General features: G+C 44.5%; 1 protein-coding gene across 1 annotated transcript; it reads right to left on the bottom strand.

Annotated features, from left to right (window-relative positions):
- Positions 1-733: 733 nt before the first annotated feature.
- KIF2B (kinesin family member 2B) lies at positions 734-3079 on the bottom strand. Its single transcript, XM_090059965.1, has one exon. It carries the CDS (start codon positions 3048-3050, stop codon positions 1260-1262), a length of 1791 nt encoding a protein of 596 aa, XP_089916091.1. The 5' UTR covers positions 3051-3079; the 3' UTR covers positions 734-1259.
- Positions 3080-22177: the final 19098 nt, after the last annotated feature.

Below are 22177 nucleotides of genomic sequence, written 5' to 3'. Positions count from 1 at the left end.
TGCCGCTAGAGACACCGCTTCCTTCAGTACACCCCCAAAGAAGCCTCCTCTTGACACAGAAGGAAATTATGAAAATTAAGGACTGAAATCAAACCATGTGGGGAATGTGCCTGGCCTCTGAAGTCAATGGGAATGCTTTCATCAACTGCACCAGGTTCGAGACCATGTTAGTGGATGGTCTTAAAAGGATGGATTGGTGCGCGGTATTAAAAGCTGAGCAGATATCGGGTAGAATGAGGACAGGAAGAAGGCAAGCCAGCAAATGATAATGAATACTTGACGTATTTTAAGTTCACTTATTTGCTGCCCGACATCTTCCAGGAATGCCCCACGCGTGTTGCCCTACATCTTCCATTTCTACATTGCAGAGTAAGCGCGTTGTAACATATCGTGCAGAGAACAGCGTGTCTGCTGTTCTGTATCAGGGATGGTGCAGCTAGCTGAAGCTATGTTTCACCTTATTCCTTTATCACAGTCCAGTGCAATTATCAGAGACAGCTTTGGTGAATGCTGCTTTTCTGACTCTTTGGTTTGACAAATCTTCCGTCAGGCCTTTAATTCAGGGCACTGACTCCCTCTGCTTCCCTCTAGAGACCCTTTCTGACACTGCACTTTCCCCCGTTGGCCAGGCAACTGTCTGGTTCCTGGGCCAGATTTTTGTGAAGGAAGAGATTTTTTTCTTGTGAAACGACTCACAAAAACATAGTTGCGAGTCAGAGAAAGAAAAAGGAGCAGATACGCTAAAAAAAAAAAAAAAAAAAAAATGCTATTGCTTATGCTATGCACAAAATAACCCTCATTTCCTGAACATATCATTCTCAGAAACCACAGTGCTCTGCACTCTAACACCTTTTTAAATCATCCAAAATACCTAACTCGCTGTTTTTAAGTAGGTGCAACCTGACAGAATGCCGGAAACAGGCCATAGCTACCAAGGTAGAAATATATATTTTAAAGACGGGTGAGGGTGGGGAGGAAGGAGACCTGCACACACAAGATTAGATTAATTTTCTCCGACTTCCTGCTCTTCCCTACTGATCGGCCTCTAAACCCGGCATGGTTCTGCAGTCTGCAGCGAAAAAGCATCTGGAGACATCGCAAGAATGCTTCCGTGAAATACCGTTTGAGGAGAGAAACAAACAGGCTATCCCCACAGACAAGTTTTAAGTATTTTTTTAAGCATCCGTGTTGTTGCGTGGTCAGAGCCACAGCATCCTTACAACTGTCCTCTTAATGGAAGGGGGTCCTTCAGCCTGGGCTTACAGAACGCGGGACCTTTTCATGTCGATCTGGCTATTACCCTGCTCTTCCTGAGAGAGAATCGCGCGGAACGATTTGACTTTATCTTGGATCTCAGTGAGAATGCCAATCTTTTGCCCCAGGACGGCTTCGAACTGGGCAGCATAAAAATCCACGTCGTAGTCTATTTCCTCGGCTATTTCTAGGAACACTTTCAACCACCGCAGCGACTCCTGGTGTTCTTCTACAAGCGCCTTCTCATCAAGGTCTTTTCTTTTCTTCTGAGCTTTCCCTCTGGCATCGAAAGTAAACAGCTGGGGAGCGCCTTCCTCCTCTTTCTGCACATAAAACACTTTGAACTCGTCTGTCTTGGGCAAGCTCCGTATCATCCAAGGTTCCTTCAGGTCATCCAGTTCATATGGGGACTTGGCTACGCTCAAGTGGAGCAGTCTGAGAGAGTTATCCACAGCCAGTTCCTTCACCCGGTTGGCATACCTTAGAGTATTGAGGGTGTGCTCGCAAGATCTCAGCCCTGGAGAGATGGTAGCGATCATACAGGTACAGGAATTCTCCCCGATAAAGGAGTCCCTGAGCACTTGCGTGAGCTTGCTAGCCCTGAACGGGGTGTGGGCTTTGTTGTGCCCGAGGGCCCTGATGCATTCCTTGAGCGCCAGGAGGCTCTTGTTGATCTCTGCCCCTTCCAGCCTGGTCTGCTTGTTCGAGTTCCCTGTGTCCGCTCCTCTCTCGTTCCCAGCCAAATCAATGAGGGAAAATTTGCCGTGCAGATTCCCTCTGGCCCGGAGGATAATCTGGAAGACGGCATGGCTCCGCGAGGAGCGCGCGTTGGCCGAGGTCTGGCCCGACGTGCGGCCCCTGGTGCCCGCTTCGATGAGCTTGACGACGTCCTCCACGGACGCCACCTCCTGCTCCTGCAGCCCCACCACCTGCACCTGCTGCTTGGCGTCCTCCAGCACCCGGAGGCGGTTCCTCTCGTTGAGCAGGTCGTAGACCTTGCCCCCGTAGATCTCGAAGAACGCCCCGTAGACCCGGAGCTCCAGCTTCTCCGAGCTGGGCCGGCGCAGCCGGCTGAACACGTCGCGGGCCGCCAGGGCGTAGAGGCCCTTGGAGAAGTCCTGGCTGGCAGCCGAGAGGTCCCCCCCCATGGTGTGCGTCTTGCCGCTGCCCGTCTGGCCGTAGGCGAAGCAGGTGGCCGTGCCCCGGCGGAAGACCGTCTCCACCAGCGGCTGGGCCGTGTGCCTGTACACCAGCTCGTTGGTGGCGGCCGCGTCGAAGGCGCGGTCGAAGCGGAACACCTGGTTCTCCAGGTAGCGGGACAGGTCCAGCCTCCGCTTGGCCTCGCGCACCATCACCACGTCCCCGCGGGGCACGCTCACCACGTCCAGCTCCCGCCGCTCCAGCTCCCGCCGGCTCAGCGGCCGCTTGCGCACGCACACCGAGATGCGGGGCCGGGCCTGGCTCGGGGGGCTCCCGTCGGACGGGCCCGAGTCGCCGCCGTCCCGCGGCGGCTTGTGCGGCCGCGCCGAGGGCGCGCGGCTCCGGTCCCCCGTGGCCGAGGCCGGCCCGGGCTGCGGCGGGGACTCGGCGGCGGCGGCCAGGTGCGGGTTGAGGGCCAGGGCGAGCTGCACGTCCACCCGCTTGCCCTTGCCGGCGCCCTGCTCCCGCCACTCGGCCGTCAGGCTGGCGCTGTCGCGGTGCAGCGCCGTCACCCGCGCGGGGTGCACGCGCCCGTCGCTGCGCTTGATCTCCAGGCACGTGCCCACGCGGATGGCGCCGAAGTCGGCCCCGGCCATGGGCGGCCCCTGCCCCGCGGCGCGGCCGATGCGCGGCAGCAGCGGGAAGCGGCACCAGCGCCGCTGGGCCCCGCGCGGCCCCGGCCCCCGCATCGCGCCCCGCCGCCGCGTCACAATGCCCCGCCGGCGCGGCGCGCCCCGGCCCCCGCCCGCGGGCCTTCCTGTCAGGGCCTCGAAGCGGGTGAAAACCCGCCCTGCCCGCCCCCTCAGGGCACGGGACGGGGCGGCAGGGGAGGGCGGAGGCTCTGCTGCCCCCTCGGGGCCCGGGGGAGCTCTCCAGGAACTGGCCGGGTGCCCTCCCCCAGCCTGGGGTGGCCCTGGCACTCCCCCGCCCACCGGCTGTGCAGAAGGTAGGGGAGTGTGAGCAAGGAGCGGGTATTGTCACCTGCTTTTCAGCCTTTAAAATCTCCCCCGGGGATCCCAGAGCCTGGTCTGCCCTCACTGGAGCAGGGACCGCAGCGTGGCTGCTCCGCTTTGGGAAATCTTGGATCCGCACGGTCTGCAGGTGAGAGTGACTATCTTCAGACCTGGCTGAGGAGCCACAGCCCTGTGGCAAGCCCCTGAGGTCCTACCTGTCCTAACGGCCTTGGGAAGTTTTGCCTGGTTCCCATTGATGCCCTTCCCACGGGTTTCTATGGAGCTCTGCCTCTTTCTGTGCAGAGAGCTGGCTTTTCCTCGGTTTGAGAGTTGGGAAACATACACAAATATAAACCTTCTTAAAAAGGGGGCGATGACTGGAAGGAATGATGTGAAGCTTGCGCCATCCTAAGGCCTATTCCTATTTACAAGCTTGGTGCGCCGGTGCCAGGACCGATCACATCTAATTAGATCAGTCACCTTCTGTTAGCTAAAATGACTGACATAAGAGTTTACAGCAGCGATACTTAACATTCAACAAGGCACGGTGGTGTTTGTTTTTGCCCCCCTCTGTAAAAACCACGGCATAACCCTGCTCAAACACTAGTGCCTTGTGCATTGCAAATTCACATATATGTGTGTTCACCACAGTTGTTTTCCCTTTGCTAATCCTAAAAATCCATTTGTCTTTCCAAAGGGCTACCACAAACATTCAAGCTTTTTTTTTTGGATATAGATATTGATATAGATATATCTAGACAGATATATCTATATCCCCACTCACCCCAAGCTTCAATGCTTGTTTTAACCCTTTGGAAAAACAAATGGATTTTTAGGATTAGCAAAGGGCAATAATTGTAGTGAATACATATTCCTCCACGAAAGGAGAAGGATTTGACAACATTTTGATAACTGGGAAGGAACAGAAGAAAATATTTTTAATGCCAACTTTTTTATAATATTACTCAGTCATCTAAAAGGTTTCTCTAAATAAAGACTCTCCAACTTCTGCTTACACAGAAAACATCTCAACAGCTTGATTTGTTTAAAGAAAATTGATTGATTTTAGACAGGTTGATTCAAACATTCACTTAAGCTGTCTACAAAAGCAGACACCACAACAATAAGCATTACATGCTTATATATAGAGGTGTGCGGATCTATCAGTCCATATTGTATTGGCACCGATAAAAGAAAGATTGACATGATCGGCAATCTGCTTTTTTTGGCTGAGGTGGCTGATAATGTCTCCAATAAACGCCTCATGCATGCGTGCAGCCGCAGCATGTACAAGGCCAGGAACGCCGCCTGGCAGCCTGGAGAGCAGCCTCCTGCCAGTCTGTGGTGGGGGGCAGTTCGAGGCCCCTGCGGTGAGGGAGGGAGTGGGTGAATGCAGCAGTGGGAGCTGCCCCTGCACTCCCCACCTCGCTTTTGTCCAACTCGGGACTCCAGCCCAGGTTGCCCTTGCCCCTGCCCCACTCCCTCCCTCACTGTGGGGACCTTGATCTGCCCCCCCATGCCCCTTCTCTCCCCCACACCTGCTCCCCACAGCAGACTTACCAGCTGGACACTGCTCTCCAATCTGCCAAGCTGCATATTGTCAAATAAAAGTCTTTGATTTCAGCTGCCGATGGCAAAAAGGTCAAAAGGTTAACATAACATATTTCGTCATCATAGTTCCGTATTCAGCCCTCCCCCAGCTTAAATGTAAAATACACGCGCAGTCAATCTCGCATGAAACCTAAGAACACACAAAGTCTGCTCACAGTCATAATTGGCAGTCCTGTAATTATTCAAGCCTGGTGTGTTGTGATTGGCTACCTGAAAACCTTTAATTTTGGAAAGATTTCCGCCTTCTGCGGAGACCTCTACGCACACCCAGGAGACACAGTCAGCGACCTGGCCAGTCGCTGACCCCTTCCCACCTGCGGCGAAAAAATGTCAGGTGTTGTATCTGAATTTTTGTCGACTCGTCTGTTCTCACCAAGAGCTCACGAACGTCTTTAAACCGAAGTTACCTGTACGCTTTGCTGAAAATCTGCACCAAGCAGTTTATGATCTGTGCAACGAAAAAGCATCTGTAAGCTGAACTGAACTTCTCCTTTCTTACGTGTAACCACGACTTCCTTCCTACGCCGCAACTCTTCTGTGGTGTAAGTAATAATAAATCTTTAACCAAAATGCATTTAAACTCCCTGGCTCCTCTCGCTTTTCCACCTGTATGACCACCGTATCGTACCCGCGTCCAGCTGGTCGTGCCGACCCAAGCTCACAGGTCAAGGGTGCACCGGTCCTCAGACGTGACACATATCAGCAATCGGAATGGTATCAGGTGATATGGATGGTTAATAAATTGGCCATTGGTACTGGCCCAAAAAATCTTTATCGGTGCACCTCTACTTATGTACAGAAAAAAGTAATGTTATGCCTTTGTATGCAACTGATCGCTTTCAAAGTTCGTTCTGGACTTCTGACTGTGAACTTGAAATACAAATCACCAAGTCTTAATGATTTCCCCCCCCATGCAGTAATTCATAATTTTTTGCACCCATAAAAATGGCATCTCATTACCTTCAATTACAGTGTAGGTATTTTGCATTGGAAAATCTAAAAAAAAAAAAAGAAATCTGTATTTGTATTATATTTGGATAGGGAACATACTTTTAAGGGTGGAGGACTCTTTTTTTCTAGCTTATATTCTGAAAAGTTACAGAGATTCACTGTATAGTGGAGCAGTAGACAATGCTCAACTTCCTTTTTCTTTTGAGAGCCACAAATAGATATATTGTGACCTGAAGAACATTAGCCTTCAAACTATTAAATTAGAACATAGCCACAAAACTACTATTGCTTTTATCTGTATCTACTTGACTAAAATCATATTCAAAGGTTTAGGGTTTAAAATGAGTTCAGCTGCACCACCACCCAAAATAAAAATATTGTGCAGAAACACTTTTATAGAGAGAATTAGTTCTTGGATACCATCTGAAAACACCTGCATAACAAGACTGCACTCATTTGTTTCCCAAGATCTTTGTGATAAAAGTCTGTCTACCAGACATTACTAGATAAGGCGGAAGATAAAAGTGAAGATAGAGCAGAGGCATGCTTTTAAAATGCTGTTCAGCTTTCCATGCTAATGTTGGCTTCCTCCATTTTAACCTTAGCAGAAGTTTACCTGTCAAGTCTAGTGGTAAAGATATAGTGGAGTAGCAGATTGATGCAGTATCCCACAAAAGGACCAGAGGGATGCTCTAAAAATCAATCCTAGTGACAAACTGACTTTTCTCTTTCATGTTTGAGGGCCTTTTTAGAGTCTCAAAGGTCAGTCAAGCTTTTGCTCGGAGAATTTGCTGCTCACTCTTGGACAGGCTTACAGCTTTTACCCATCTGATGCTGCTGTGCGTAGCTACTCTACTGTGCATGAACAATCCTCACAATCATGCCCACTGTCTTACACAAGCAGTTGCAGGATCTGAGCTTCAGATAGCAACACCTTTGTAACACAACCAGGGCACACATTTACCTCATTGATTTACCTTGGTATTTTTTTAAACACCTTTATCATTCATACAAGCATGTAAAGCAGACACACAAGGTCAGGGGGAGGAGGCAGCTTCCTGCAGTAGGTGCTATCATGGTGCCTAGCTACTAAGCAACAGGGAGCAGCTTAAGAAAAAAAAAGTTTAGAGAAATGAACTCAATTCAATTTATCAGAAGTTTGTCTGCAACATTTCAGGCCTTATTCAACAAACTGTTCTGGAGTTAATAAAATATCTGGCTACAATTTAAAGACTAATCTCACTAGAGAGAAACAAACAAAAAGAAAAGCAAAACACATCAAATTAGCTGTTTAATAGCATTGTTATACATTGACACCTAGCAGCTGTTCAGTTCATCTGATCACACCAGGGTTCTCTGCTTCCTGGCACATCCAGACAACCTGACGTTGATTTAGCTCTTGAGAACAGAGCTGATTTTCCCACCTCTCTTTGCTACGTCTTCAAAAATTTCCACTTTCCAATGATACCATAAGCCACTCTACTGAGGGCCCATGTAACCTGTTGCTATTTGGAACAGTTTTCTAAAACGTAAAAATGTGCATGCCTCTGTCACCATGTCTCCTCTCAAAGGGGACTACTTCAATATTTAGCTTATTTACTGGAAATAGTTGATTCACTGGTAAATCACAAGCTTTAAAAAAGGCTAAGCAATGCAATGAATACTTGTAAGTCTTAATGGCCTCTTTTCCATTTTAGTGTGAGAATCAGGCCTGATGTGGACTAACGTTAGGCATCTAATATCAAAGAGCACTTTCCAAAATGTAGACCTGATACATCATTTTCCCTATCTATCCCATGAAATACTTCTCATAACCCACCTCGGAGGGGAACAGCGGGTATCACTCTAGGGGCACAGACAGAAGTTACGTTTGTTGTGTGATAGGCCCCTGAAAGCACTCTACAGCCGTGCCGTGATACGTGCATGGCTGCAGAGTACTTTTAAAGTGTCCAATCATGTGACAAATTAATCATCAAAAGAGAGATCAGATGAAGGCACTCCACTTTGGAGCACCTTAGGGAACTTATGTTCCTTAGGATTCATTTGCAGGGGGAGGGCAGGGTTGGGCTGCATCAGTCCAGCCCCAGTCATCCCACAGATATTTCAAGCTCAGAGCCCATGAGGGACTCAGGCAGACTGCTACTGTAGGAAGGGGAGTTGTCCCTTGGCAGCTCTCCCATAGGTCCCAATGGACAGATCCCATTGTAACTGACATAGGAAAGATGCTAATTATAAATATTTGAAAGTCATTTATATTTGTTTTTGCATGCATTGAAGACAACACATTGTTCTTGGTGTAAGAATCTGTCCACTTCTGGTGTCAATTATTTTCATGAAGAGCTGACAACTTACATCAGCTGAGGTGTTGCTCCAATTACTTATGATCATTTGTCCTTTCATTTTTTAAGTATATTTGCATAGGGCTATTTTATAATTCCTCTAAGACATTCAGGCCTGGGACTTATAGGTCAATAATTCACACCTGCTGCATTTAATAGCCCTTGGCCTTCAGCCTTATTTAATAATACACAGCATGTGAGTTATTACACTGTAGCTCAACCCCTATGTCTGCTCTCATACATTAAGTTGCTATCTAACTACAGCAGTAATCAGGCATAATTTTTGTGCAAAAAAATTGCGCAAACTTATCCCAGTCAGCATCATTTTTAAAAGTACGTTGCACTTGTCAGTTTGAGGTTGCACTGAAACTTTGACAGAGGTTGGCTGTATCAACTTCTAAAGGAATCAGATATAATCAGGGAAAAACAGGAGCAAATCAATACAACGATCAATAATAGTCACAAAAAAAACTGGGAGCAAAAGAAATCCTCTTATGCATGTGCATAATTTTAAGCACATGCATAATTCCTTCTGAAGTCAAGAGAACTAAGCACATGCAAAAATGCTTTCCTGAATCAGGATCCAAGAGAGGGAGGCATTTCAGCATAATTCCTGTTTTTCAGGACTTTGAAGTAGCAGCTCGATCTGCCTTTTCACCTAATATCATACATGCTCTGCCCTGGTGGCTATCATGGCTACTCTTCTCTGTTCCACTAAAGCAGAGAGGGAAACCTCAGTAGGTGTGCTAATACTCTGAGGCTCCAGTCAGTGTCTAAAAATGCTATATTGGACTATAAACCGAGAATTTTAAAAAGGAATTTGTAAGGCTGAAAGCAAGGTCAGGGTCATGGAGAGACTCTTGCCTATAGGCATTACTCCTGATTAGGGGTGTGCGAAGCCCTATTCAATTCAGGGCCCTATTCAATTCAGATTTGGATTTGGCCGAATCAGGCATAGTGATTTGATTCATTGATTCAGATCACTGTCCCTGATTCAATTCAGCCGAATCTAAATCTAAAGATTAGATGCTAAATTGGAGAATAAGCTATTCGGACACAGGCACAGTTTTAAAAGTTTTTTTCTACATACCTCGCAGTAGCAGGCACGGCTTGTGAATGCTGCCATGGTGGGACAGATGGAAGGTCCCACAGGAGCATGGAGGGGCCCTCTATGTGCTTGACGGTGAACCCAGAAGTGGACCAGAAGCACTTCCAGTCTACTTCTGAGCCTGCCAGGCCCTCCCCCCCCAGACCCAGGAAGCACCAGTCACCCAGTTGGGGGTGGGGTGGGGGGGAGGCACATAGGCGGTCCCCCAGCAGACCTGGAAGTGGATCAGAAGTGCTTCCGGTCCACTTCTGGGTCTTCTGCCAAGTGCGCTGGGGAGCCCCCCACGCTTCTGTGGGACACTCCATGCGCCCCAGCATCGCAGCCGTCATGAGCCACCTGCTACCTAGAGGTACGTAGAGAAAACATTTAAAGCTGTGTCTATATCTGAATCGCTGAATCTTTCCAAATCTCTCCAACTTGATTCAGAGGGTTCTGATTCAATCAGGAGAGATTAAAGGGTCCTCTGATTCGATTTGGATTCAGCGATTCAGCCACCGAATCAGGGACCAAATCGAATTGGGGACTGAAGCTTCATACAGCCCTACTCCTGATCATTTACTGATTTGTATTTTAGTAATACTTAAGGGCCTCAAGTCAGGACTGACGTTTTCCATTGTGCCAGGCTCTGTATAAACACTTCTGAAAAGAGACAGTCTGGTCTAAGGAGTTCACAGCCAGGATTATCAGAGAACATAACAGATTGATGAAAAGGATGTGGGAGGCAGGGAAGGAAGAGAGCCGTCTCTTGAGAAGAGCATGGAGCTGTCTCTGAATCAGACTTTCAGCATTTTGTTTATCTGCAAAGAAATCCCAGACTGGACTCTGGCACAGTTCCCAAAAATAGTGCAGTGGGTTCACCGGCACAGAAAGCCTGATCCCTCATTCTCTCCAGATGATTTTTAAAAACGTCTTGTCACATGATGAGGAAGAACCCAAGCGATGTGGAAACTCGCTACTGGTCACCAGAGAGTGGAAGGATATGCTGCAGCAATGGTATAACATGCAGCTTGTCATAAGGAGATGCTCTGCTATTCTTAGAATATAAGGAGAGGCTCACATTTCTTCTATCATTTTCTGCTACAGTTGCATCTAGCTGTCATTTTACCCCAGAAAATGAATGAAAAGCTTCAGTGACAGCGACCCGTATTAATGCAATCAGTCCTTCACACAAAAACCACAGTGATGAGCCTTAACAAAGTTATACTAATGGTGGTGATGATATTTTGCACTTAGGTCTTCATCAGAGCTGTACGGGTACAGGGACCTACCCACATAAAATCGTACAGTAGTGAAATCCTAGTTACAACTGTCTGAAAATAGGGATTGATAACGGAAGCAATTACTTGCCTTTAACGACACCAGCATAGATGGGTGCTACCACATTAAGGAGCATGGGTTTCTCAGAAAAATGGGATATTGGCCAAATTCATGGAATGATAATAGAGCTATATTGAGCCTCTCTGAGTAATGGAAAACAAGTTTAATTCATCTTCTGAAGTAATAAAAAACCCAAATAAGATAATTATCGGTGCCATTATAAAAGGGAAGATAAATTCAGGCAAACCCAATGAAAACTGCACATTACAATGAGTTACAAAAAAATGAAAGCAATATATTTTCTACTCAATGTTTTTATGAGATGCAGTCAATTTTTATTATTATGTATTAACTAGCCTCTTACTGGCAGAGAGTAGTATTTAAAATTAATGTTACTAATCCAAAAATCAGAGAGTGGATACTGCTAATTCAAACAACAATTTATTTGGGTCCAATTCACTTCATAGTTAGAAACATTGTATTAATGTTTAATACATAGGAGGAAGCTGTTGGCAAAATCTCTTCTAATTGCTCCATCTCTTTGACTGCCCACCATTGGCTATAAATGTAAGCAGAGATGTACATAAATGCACAGAGATATACTTTACAGAAGTTTGATAATACTCATTACAAAGTTGTCTATTCAGTTACTTTATTTTAAAAACAGTAATTAAAACAAGCTTTTAATTGCACTGACAACTATAGGCATGGAGTTTCTTTGATGTTCCTCTCCTTCTGTAAGATTATTTAGTCACCCTATATTTTGCAGTTCAGAACTGGAGTCTGTCTCAGAACAATGTATATCTTTTTTTTTTTTTTTTGAGTTAAGCCAACCTTTGGCTGCACTAGAAAAAGTGCCTCAATTTTTCCGAACTCTGAGTATTTGGCAAGTCCACAGAAATCAGTGGAAGCTGCAGTTGTTAATCAGTTCTGAAAAAAACAAAATCACATCACTATTTAGGGGCCTAACTTAGGGCAACAAGCTCTGAAAGGCGAGACAGGTAAGAATGTTTTCTTGAAACTGACTGAAGTCTCCTCATGTTAGTTTCTGAGAAACTAGGACAGACATTTTACTACCAACTCATCCACCAATTATTTCTCATCTTGAATCAAGATGATTGATTTAAGTTTTATGAACAGCATATGCAGCCATTCTAAGTTTGGATAAAAAAAATTACAAGGACTATCAGTCCTCATGCTCCAGTGTATAATCTGAAGACTGTTTAAAATTAATAAATTGCTTCCAAATAATAATATAGCATAAGTATAGTAAGCCTGTGTGAATAGGGAAGTATTTGACTCGGATTCAGATTCGGTCGATTTGGAGGACAGCGATTCAATTCAGAGATTCACATCGCTGTCCTGAATTGATTCGGCTGAATCGGCTTCAGAAGATTCGGCGTTGATTTGGAGAGGTTTGGAGATTTTGGCCATAGACTAGAATGGGGAATCACTGAAATACCTATAACATTGTCATTTTTTGGCAGATTTGGATGAAAACAGCACAGATGGTAGCCCCTTCTGAGGGCATGAGGCCTGCCAAGTTTCAAAGAGATAGGTGCAGGGTTTTCTGAGAACCTGTACCTCAAAATGCTGCAAACAACACCCGTGTCACTTGTGTGTGTTAAAGCAGATTTGGATTAAACCAGCAGGGATGGTAGCCTGTAACGGGTTAGATCTCCACCTGCCCACCTGTTTCTGGGCCAGCCGCCTGCCCCTCTTTTGCTCAGGCCAAAACAGCTCCCAAAAGGGACAGAAAGGCTGCAGGCAGAGGCTTATGTGCTGTTTCTACATCCCTCCCCCAGAGCCCTGTGATTGGAAGGGGACTCAGGGAAAGATCACAGTCACTGGCCAGCTACAGATGTCAGTCATTCCCCCCTGCTCCTCCTCCCTCTTCTCAGTTTCTGTTCTCCTGAAAGACTGCCTTCCAAATCCCCAAATCTTTTCTGAATCAATTCAGAGGCTCCAGATTGATTCAGAGGATTTTTTTGGTCTCCCGAGTCAGTTCGAATTCAATGATTCAGCCTCTGAATCAGGCTGAATCTTCTCTGAATCGAATTGGCAACTGAAGCGTCGCACACCGCTAAAGCAGAGTATGTGAACTTATTTTCATGGAAGATGGGGAACAGCCTCCTATCTAAGATGCAAAGTTTATTTAAGAAACATCTGGGTAAGGAACTAAGTCACGATACTTGTTTTACTGTTTCCCATCTCAAACAGCCGAACATGTTAGAGAGGAGCCATAATCCAGAGTATGAACTCAGAGTCTTCTTGGAGTGATCAAAATTACTAGATTCATCTGCCTGTATAATGTAGAATGGCAATAATTTTGAACATGGGAGTTAGATGGTTGTGAATTCTAATTCTGGCAGTGCCTCAGAGCAGCTAAGTGATCTTGGACAAGCCATTTAATCTCTCTGCCTCAATTTTCCCATCTATAAAAAAACAACCTATTTCCTAGGGCCTCTGTAAGCATTTATAATAAATGCTATCATTGTAGGTACTAATTGTGGCGACCAAGTTGCCTTGTCACGGTTTGGGCCGACACGATTGGACAGGTGGGGGCTAGCGGCGAGGAGTCAGGTGGTCAATACTCGTATGGTTGCAAAAAAACCCCAACCCTTTTATTTCCTTTTACTTACGCCACCAGGTAACAGTAGTGTAGCGCAGGTCAGGCTTGGTTACAACGACAACAGTAAACGAAGACAATTGGGTGTGAGGGTGGGGTACGTCGGGAGACGACGGTGGCGGATGACCGAGTTAGTCGAAATAAAGTCGAGCGTGTGTGAGGATGTGGTACACCGGGACACGACAGTGGCGGGGAGACAATCACAAGTGGCCAGCCTGTGAGGTAGCTCTGGGCTCCTGTGATCCAGGTTTCTGTGAGAGCTGGTCTCCTCAGAACCAGGGTCCTCTGAGAACCAGTCTCCGCTCTCTGATTTTCCTGAGCTGGTCTCCGCTTTGGGCGGAAACTCGCTGGCTTAAATACTTCTCTTTTTGGAAAGTTCTAGTCAGATTACATAATGCCTAGTACACGACTGGGCATGCGTGCTTTGCCAGTTCAAATTACCTCACTCAAATCACATACTGACCATGTGTGGGGCATGTTTGGACATGTGTACTGGCTTTCTGGGGTTTTTCCACTTGCATGCTCGCACTAGTTTCTTTTAACTCTGTGTTATCAGCATCCTTTTCAATTCTGGTTCAGACACTAATAATTACATTTTATTTAAATTAGCATGACCAAAAGTACATAGTCCAATACATTGCTATCTTCTGGGAACTTCTATTTTAAATCTGTTCAACAACTATAGAAGAATTTTTAAGGGGCTGAATATTAAGCCTCCCTCTTAGTCTTCTAGTGCTTTCTGTTATATCAGGAAAAGCCTGTAGATTCAATTCTCCTCTCTGATTGCCATTAATGCTCCATCAGCTCTTGTAGCACTAAGGGCTTTGTCACACGTCTGCTTACAACAGTTGCAAATCATTGGGAGGTTGTGATATATTAAAGTTAGTACCTGCCAGGAGTTAACCCTTACCTGACAGGGAACGAATTTGCAACCCCACTTCAGCATGCATCTGCTTGGATTTTAAGTGCACTTACTGAGTGTGAAGTTGAATGTGTGACATCAGCATAAGAGTCCTTACTAGCATGTCTGCCAGTACTAGGGGTAAATGTGCCAATAGGTCTTAGGGTCAGTGAAAAGCAGGCACAAGTATGGGATCTTGTACACGGGGTACTCCCGTGCTCTAGTACAGGTTTGTCAAACATACAGACCACAGGTTAGATCCTGTCCACGGAGCCATATGATTTGGCCCAGGGGTTGCTGGACCAACCCCATGTGCCATGTGCTGCATGCAGTGTGCACGCTGGGTCTGGCACCATGCACCCTGCACGCAGCATAGGGGGGTGATCTAGGGTGTGTGCTTCATGCCATGGTTATGCAAACCTTCAGACCAGGCTGCACTGGCCAATGACCCTCATCCAGCCCATGGAGCCGGAAGAGTTAGACATCCTGCTCTAGCATAAACTGAGGCTACACACGAATAAATTGTATAAATAGTGGCAATTATTTAGGTGCACTTGTACCTTCCCTTGGATGTGATATCTGGCCAACTCAGCTTTTTGCATAAAAGTCACTCTTTAATGGCAGCAATTAGCCCAACATCCTTCTCCCTCTTGCTCTCCCACCCCCTCTCCAGTCAAGCTGTACTTTCTGTGAATGATGCCTTAGTTCCTTGTCCTGTGTATATATTTAGTGTTTCCTTCTCAAGTGGTGTTGATTTGGCACCATTCCTTGGCCTGCATTCATGTTCTAATAAAACAAACACCACACACAGCTTCTGTCTTAAAGCTTTGTACACGTTTTTGGTGTTCGTCATTTGGATATCATTCAGAATAATAGTTTGCATTTACTTTGCTCTGTCATATGTCTAGGTGGGTGCATCTTGATGCAAAAAAAAAAGGTAGAACCTGCCCCAAAGGACCCATTTTTGCATGGTGCGCTGCATCTTGTCTCAACCACTCAGGTCCAAATCTGTGTTCTTTCAAGCACATAAAAACTTGGAGAAGTTCCTAGTGGGATTTACAAAAGTACCACTACAACTTAAGTGCCTAATTCAATGGGCATTAGGTGCCTGACTGATTTGGACACTGCTGTATATCCCAATAGGTGTATAGCTGCATCTTCAGGGGCCCCAAAACCTTAGTAATTGTCTCTCAGCATTCTCAAGACCTATTACATCAACAGGAATTGAAGGTATGTGTTTCTGTGTGGCATAAGACCATCAGCTACCAAGAAATACCTTTTAGTTTCTCTATATTTTATAATAGCAGTACAGTGGCTACAAGCTAATTCTACTGGAAGGTGTAGTATATTCATGGTAATGGTAGTGCGTTCTAACATAATAATGTAGTAAATAACTCATTTTCACACAGCAGCCCCCCCCAAATCTGCAAACATGGATTTTTTGAAAGTTTGCCAAATTATTCCTAACTGTTATATATTGAACAATAAAAAAACTTGCTTTCTTGTGTTTTTTCTCTCTACATCCTTGTTGTGTTTATGTACCTGCTTGCAGAACCATCTCATACATAATGCAGTGCAATAAACTGAGGCATCCAATGGCTGTACAGCCTTGCCCATGTGTAAATAGCAGCAGCAATCCATTACTTACAATGTATTCTTCAAATGCAATTCAAGTTTGACAAACATTAAACAATTTGAACAGACCATAGAAACCAATGTTTCCTCTGAGTGCCTTTTAGGAAGCTCATCATCAAGCCGCTCTTTGAAAACACTGGGAGGAATTAATGATTTCCTTAAGGTAAATCACTGTGTGCTGAAATGGCACTCAGGTACACTGTTCTGCATTTTCTTTGGTAAGAGATAATGTGATTTCACAATTCAGATGTCTGTCTTTTTTTTAAGGCCTTCTCAAATGTAAACACTTGCTGAATTGGTACCCAAATGCAGTTTAATTAGGGCCTTGCTACACGGTAGTTGTGGGTGCCTCCTGGAGCATGTAACAAAATGGTCAAATGTGGTATAGAGACATGAGAAGAGGAACAACACTTGAAACTAGTTTTAAGCACTCATTAGGCAGCTCAAAGTTATGCCACTCCACAGCAGGAATATCTCCAATTGATGTTACCCAGCTCACGTTACACTGAAGGCCTTGTTACATGTTATGCTGTAAGCCGCACAAATGTTAATTGGCTTAGTGTTGTTCATCTTACGACTTAAGGCAAAAAAACATCTCTGACTGGTCTTCACCTGCATAGCTGTGATTTGCCACTAGAGGCTTGGTGAACAGGGGCAGGACTAAGAGCCTATGTAGAAAGGGGCCCGATCCTTTTTTCTCTGGAGTGCTGCCCTGCATTGCCACTGGGTGGGCTGCCAGCCAGCCAGGTGCCACCTGAGCTCCTAGGAGCCTGAGTGTGGGGGGACAGACTCTGGAGAAAAAAAGAACTGGGCCCCTTGGAGTTCAGGTAGCAGGCCACCAGCCCAGGTAGGGATGGTCCGGAAGGGGCTGGCTTCAGAGAAAAAAAAAAGGATCAGGCCCCTTGAAGCTTAGGCTGCCTGCCCCCCACTGCTGCAGCTGCTGCTTTCTTCTTTCCTCTTTTTTATTTTGAATGGCTATTACTCATAACCAATACCGAACAGATTTTTTTCTGAAGGATCCTTGCTGGAAACTCTACCAGTGGTTTTGGAGTCTTAATGTTTAATCATACCTACAGCAAGCCTACAGACACTTCATTTCAAGAAGAGTGAGGCCTTCTCAGTTCTTTCAAAGAATGCCTGTCAACTCTTACTTGGAAGAGTTCAAGGCTCTGGATCCTGAGTGGAGGGGACACTTCCCTTGCAGCCCTGATTGATGTGTCTAGACTGCAGAGAGAGGCTCGAATATGGACCCACCTTTGTGCTTAGCAGCATGTTGTATTGGGAAGCTCTAGGGTGATTCCTGCTCAGCATATGGAATTTTCCATATGCTTTACACTACAGGGAGCTCTCTCCATGTGCTGTACAGGGAGCCTGAGCACCAGAGTTTCAGATAACACTATGGGGTTCAGGCACCTAAAATTTATGCACTACCACACAAATTTGTAGGCATCTAAGTCTTTTATTAGATCTGGCTTGGCCTGGATACATTTTCTTACAAAGGGTGAAAAACAATCTGGTTCCTGTCATTGCAAAACTAGTACATAGGGAAATCAGACTGGGCTATATGGGAGAAGGCAAGGACAAGAGAAAACTAAGTAAGGTGGGAATAATCCAAAACATCTTATATGAGGACTTGTGTGTTGCAAATTTTTTACAGTCCCAATTCAGTAATGCTTAAGCACAGTCTTAATTGCTTTGCTGAATTTGGTCCTGTGTTGCTGGTACGTGCGTTTCTCTTACCACCTAGCAATGAAGAGGAGTCGCACAGCACTCAATATAAAACATCACCTGCCAGCAAAAGGATCTTTAGGATTAACTCTATGATGCAGTAGTGTCTCTACCGCAGTATTTGTAACATTTCAAATTATTATCTTTTTAATTAATAGTTGAAAGATATGAAAGGGCCTAATTGTATTGTATAATAATGATGTTAAATTATAGACATGAAAATTAAAATTTGGTTGCTCTAATATTCTGTTTCAGAATGTGGAAATAGAGTTGGTGTTTTACCAATAAATGTTTCTCAGTTGTTATGTTTTTAAATAGAATGACAAAATGTAGGTTCACAGTGTTAATTTAAGTGCTTCTGTATCCATTTGGAATTACACCGTAAAAGCAGACTGTTCACCACGATACTAGTAACAGAACAGCAGCCCTTTGTTAAAACTCACTCCAAAAATAATATTTTACCGAATTATTCTGGTTTGAGCTGTGCTTCGTATAGGGCTTTGAATGCAAACAGCCCAGGCCCCTTTCCTCTGTTTAAAAATGGCCGTGGGATGCCTTATCTGATCCTCGATCAACAAGGTTTAGATAAAGCTCCCATGGCCATTTAAAAATGTGTGGGGGCTTAATACATGTGACACTGCAGTGGCACTGGAGCGTTCTAATTAGAACATGGAGTAGACTTGATTAATTGCATCTGCTCCATCGCGTTCTAATTAGAAAACAAAGGAGCACGTGTATAGGCAGCCACACATGCTATTTATTGAAGTAGCTGTCAAGGTCATTCAAAGCAATATCCTATCCAGTATAAGGCATATACAGATTTGGGAATGCCGTTCTCAACGTCTACCTTAGCAAGTAAATGAATCTGCATTTTCCCCTGACAGAAAGCTATGCAAGAGCAGGACGTTGGTAAACACAGCAGATCAAATCCAAAACAAAATCATACAAACCCACCTATTTCTGTGCAACATTGATCCCCAAACTTTCCTCATTGTTGAGAAGAGAATCTTTCAAATTCAGCCAAAAAGACATTATAGGAACTCACACTACTATTGGGTATCTTCAGGTCTCCTGTGACGTGCCAATCTTCTAAGCAGGGAATGCAGATGGAAAGTGAATCTCCCATGGCCAGTGGAGCAGACAGTTGTTGTAGGAGGCTGTGCATGCCAAGAATTAAGGCCATTAGATGCAACGCTGAATGCTAGTGGGACAGGAGGCCTCTACAAACCAAGCTCATTGCTTTGATACCAAAACATCTCATACATATGTTGGCACCAAAGTGCTTCACAGAGAGTGAGACTAACCTTTGTGCAGAAGGTGGAACAAAACCTTTGCATGATTCAAATCCAATTTAAGTCTTGTCCCAACCCCTCAAATTAATAAATTAATAGTTGAATAGCTCTATGTTAGTTGTACAAAACTGATACTAAGAACTAAGCATTAATTACATTTAGCGTCACCGTGTGCATTCAGACACGCATGTGAGAAAATAGAGTTACTACACTGAGGCATTGGGAAGGGCCCAGTTTTGAGCCTGCTCATCAATACCAGTCTATCAGCTTCAGTAGAATTGCTCTTAAATTACTCCATTTCAAGAGGAGAACTACGTCCATATATTAGATACACATATTCTGACCCATAATTCAGATTTTGCCATTACATTCTCAATAATTCTGATTAGTTGATTTACTAAGTAAAAGACTAAAAACATCCAGCTGTATTGCATGACCTTCAATATCATCTGACACCTTGCTGTAACTAATACCTAATGAGCAGTAATGCTCTCAGGATAACGCTGCAGTCCATTTTTATTTGTTAAAAGGACAATGAGCACTCAAGTGACTTTGCCTGCATCTTCTCTCAGTGAAAGCCTCCCTAAGGTTTTCGCTGACAGCTCCACACAAACCAAACAGCTTTGGCAGAGAACACCATTTAGCTTGAGTGAATGGGTGGCGTGTGTGGATGAGGTAGAGATTAGGGAGAAACAAATGGCAATCTGAATTAACTCTGAAGTAAAGAATTATGCTAGCAGCATACACGGTAGAAGGCAAGGAGCCTTGGGAAATATTAAGCACCCATGATTTAATGGCTTTGGGACATGTGGGACTATCATCTTTTAATTCCTGATGTTCAGCATGCTTTTACACTGTGTACGGGTGGAAGAGATCAGTGCACATTTTTAAGTTACATTTTTCCTGGCTGTTGAGTAGCAAAACTTTGTGAACAGAACAAATGCAATCATCCAGAGAGATGCAGGAATGCATGGCACAATGTATTTCAGCTCCTAAGTAGTGTGAATAGCATAAACAACCATGTGCTCTCTCTGGTTCCCATGGTCTATTTTTTTTTAATACAAAAATTCCCTATGCTGCTCTACAAGATTTTTCTATAAAGCAGATCAACTACTTGTCAAGCGTTTGTGTTTTTTTTTAAAGATGCTTTCCCAAAATACAACAAAGACACAACTATAAAGATGTAAACAGAATAATATTGGGATTTTTCTTTCCTGCTGCAACTTCATTGTTTCCAAAGAATTTACACCTTTGCACATTTTCCAGTCATGGAAGTAATAGAGAAGGGAGGAAAATCAATGGAGATCAAGTGCTCTATTAATATTTTACTATCAAGTATTTGATGCCAAGTTAAATCATACACAAAGATAAATATTAATAAGAATTACACAATATTCCATAAAGGTTACAAAATGAAATATAAAACAGTGGGTCAGCGTAAACCCACACTTGCATATTCAGACTCCAAGAGTTACTACTATTTATGGAAGGACAGTTTCCTAATGAAGATTCAGTTTTAGAAGTTTCTGAATCCTCTGGCCGCAATCTGGCAAACCACTTAATCACGTGCTAAAATTTAAGCATGTCAAAAGGCCTACTAGAGGGAAAATTGGAAGCATTATGAATAAATATATTTCCCATTTCAGTTAATCACATGATATCTTAAGTCACCATCTTAAGACTTAATTAGCCATCAGTGAGAATTCATTTCTTCCAGCATGGCTGTTTCGTTTTTCCACAAAAGTAACTAATTTTTCACTATTGCTATAGAATTGCTAGAAACCTTTAAGGCCAGGAACAGAAGTTTCACATAAACCGGTATAAATTATTGGAAACCAGTTCAAATCTGCAACACAACAGAAGTGCAGTGCACATAAACTGCTTTCAAAATGGCCCAAACCCATTTAAGATCAATCTGGATCGATGCATCTGACTGAGCTGATTAAGGTCAAATCTGCTTACTGCACTTCTGTCCCGGATCCCCACCAGGTTCAAGCTGTCCGCTCCAGCTGAGCAGGGACATGTGCTGTATCGCCCCCCTGGCATCTGGGCAGGGCCACTGCAGGCATGTAGCTGCATTTCTGGAATGAAACATGAATGTTTGTTCACTTGCTTATTGGTCCAATCTACACAGCTTAAATTAGCCTGCGCACGTTGAACTGATTCAGCCTCAGGCTTTTTGACTGTCTGCATTTAGCCTAAAATGTTAAATTGATTTACAGAACAAAACAGCACCTAATGCAATGCAGGATTCCAGCAGCCTCAGCCACAAGGCCAACAGCTGGTTGAATTAAATCCTGGACTTGTTTTTCTCCCTTGCAACCTGTATATACTCTTGGCTGCTTTTAATTGTGTTCTAATTAAAAGCCTTGACAATGGCCTTTAAGGATTCCCCAGGAATCCTTTTAAATGGAAAAGGGAGGGGAGATCAGGGAGGCACAGATTTACTGAAGGAACTGTCTTTTCCAGTATGCATTCCCTTCCCATCCACAACCCGGGCCTTTTATCATCCTTTTCGTCTTTTCAAACAGATTTGTTAAGACATACCTTCAGATAGAATAAAAAAAAGGAAGGAGCACAAGATTGTTATAATGTTTTAATGTGCTTCTATGGATTGCCTTGTGCTGCTCAGCAAAAGGATTTCATCACATTTGGGCCTGTATACGCTGCATGGAGTGTAACTATTTTGAGGCTATTTAAAAAAAACAATCATGAGCCAGAAGTCACTTACCTGGGAAATTCTCTTTGATGGCCATATAAAAAGATATGGCAGATAAATGCTTGCAGGTGGCTTGTTGGTAAACTCCCAGATGACGCATGATAGTTTCAAAGAGTAACTGAGTCCCCAGTTCCTTTGCAGCAAACTTTGGGAGATCTATAAGAACCTGATGCATCTTGAATTCAGTTCCCTATATCCAGTGCAAATAACTTAAAACCCACGGTTCGGCTGTATCTCTTGCTTTGTACAGGGTCATCAACAGAGTTCAGAAATACAGTGCCTCGTTACCTTAACAAGTGAGTCAATCTTTTTTCCTACTTTCTTTTTGCCTTTTTTCCAAGTTAAAACAACTGGAAGCTGCATCTATTTCTGGTAACAAGTGATCCCATTCTCAATAGCACACGCTGAATTTTGTTGTGCATCATTTCCCCCTGTGGTTTCTCTTTTACACTGCAAGCTTTATGGAAGAAAATTATTTCCTCTAGCTTTTTCATAGTACACACTAGTATAAGCAAAAAGCAGCCTTGAAATTCCCCATCC

The sequence above is a fragment of the Crocodylus siamensis genome, chromosome 8 (genome assembly GCF_052110815.1).
Source record: "Crocodylus siamensis isolate JL-2025a chromosome 8, ASM5211081v1, whole genome shotgun sequence".
In the NCBI taxonomy this organism is placed as follows: Eukaryota; Metazoa; Chordata; order Crocodylia; family Crocodylidae; genus Crocodylus; species Crocodylus siamensis.
The sequence above is the reverse complement of the archived record's forward strand: the minus strand, read 5'-3'. Positions and strand labels throughout refer to the sequence as shown.

Coding starts and splice junctions, on each gene's coding strand:
- KIF2B (XM_090059965.1), bottom strand. CDS start 3,050: ATGGCCGGGGCCGACTTCGGCGCCATCCGCGTGGGCACGTGCCTGGAG.